At 67.3% G+C, this 1,096-nt stretch overlaps 1 protein-coding gene across 1 annotated transcript in view; it reads left to right on the top strand.

Moving 5' to 3' along the window:
- Nucleotides 1-1,096, top strand: part of ANPEP (alanyl (membrane) aminopeptidase) — a 5,685-nt gene that overhangs the window by 2,145 nt on the left and 2,444 nt on the right. The window contains exons 5-9 of the mRNA XM_009321503.1: nt 8-11; nt 124-189; nt 333-398; nt 603-775; nt 858-941. Coding sequence (XP_009319778.1) covers nt 8-11; nt 124-189; nt 333-398; nt 603-775; nt 858-941 — 393 coding nt within the window. The remainder of the gene's footprint in view (nt 1-7; nt 12-123; nt 190-332; nt 399-602; nt 776-857; nt 942-1,096) is intronic.

Consider the following 1,096-nt stretch of genomic DNA (forward strand, 5'->3'; position numbering starts at 1 on the left):
CCTACAGCAAGGTGGGCACGTGAGCCCCAGGTTCACAGGAACTGGGTGCAGGGGTCCTGGGGCGGTGGGGTGGGCTGTGGGGTGCCCTGCGCACCCAGGGTCTCTCACCTGCTGTCTCCGCAGGGAGCGTCGGTGCTGCGGATGCTCTCCGACTTCCTCACTGAGGACGTGTTCAAGAAGGGGCTGCAGGTGAGGCTCTGCTGGTGTTGGGGGGCACTGAGCCCTGGTGCGGGGTGGGTGGCCCGCGGCAGGGGCCTCCCCGGGTGCTCTGCGGATGTCCTGTACTCTGGACCTGCCCCTGCCCACCTGTCTCTCTTGGTGCTCTCCCACAGTCCTACCTCCACACCTTCGCCTATGGAAGCACCACCTACATGGACCTCTGGTCTCATTTGCAAAAGGTAGGAGGGGGCTGGCTGCTCCCGGCTGCTCCCCCCAACCCAGCCCCTTCCCCGCCGCTGCCCTGGCTCTGGGGGGCTGCCGGCAGGATGGGGTCCTGGCCACGCAGCTGCTGCGTGCTGGGTGAGAGGTGCAGCACCGGCTGAGCCCTGCACCCCACACGGACCCCCTGGCACCGGTGACCCGTGGTGCTGCCCTCCCTGCAGGCTGTCATGGAGAACAATGTCTCACTGCCCAACACCATCAGCGATATCATGGACCGCTGGACGCTGCAGATGGGCTTCCCCGTGGTGACCGTCAACACCCTCACCGGCGACGTCAGACAGGACCACTTCCTGCTGGACCCCACCTCCGTGGTGGAGAGACCCTCTGTCTTCAAGTGAGTGGGGCGGGGGGCCATCAGCAGCGCAGGGGCCAGGGGGGCAAGGGTCGGTCCCACTGCCTGCCTGTCCCTGTCACAGCTATACCTGGATCGTCCCCATCACCTGGAAGACGCGTGAGACCACTGGGGACAGGTACTGGCTGACCAAACACTCAGGTACGGTGTGCCCTGTCTGGGCTGGGAGCGGGGGTCTCGATGCCACCTCCCCTGTCCCAGCAGGGGTCGGAGTCCCCTGGGGGGACACCGGTAGGGGGGCTGAGCCTGGCACCCATCGCGGGCAGGGGGGTGGCCCTGGCAGACCCTCCTCTCCCCCTCCCA

This window comes from Pygoscelis adeliae, unplaced genomic scaffold (assembly GCF_000699105.1).
Source record: "Pygoscelis adeliae isolate BGI_AS28 unplaced genomic scaffold, ASM69910v1 Scaffold13, whole genome shotgun sequence".
Taxonomy (NCBI): Eukaryota; Metazoa; Chordata; class Aves; order Sphenisciformes; family Spheniscidae; genus Pygoscelis; species Pygoscelis adeliae.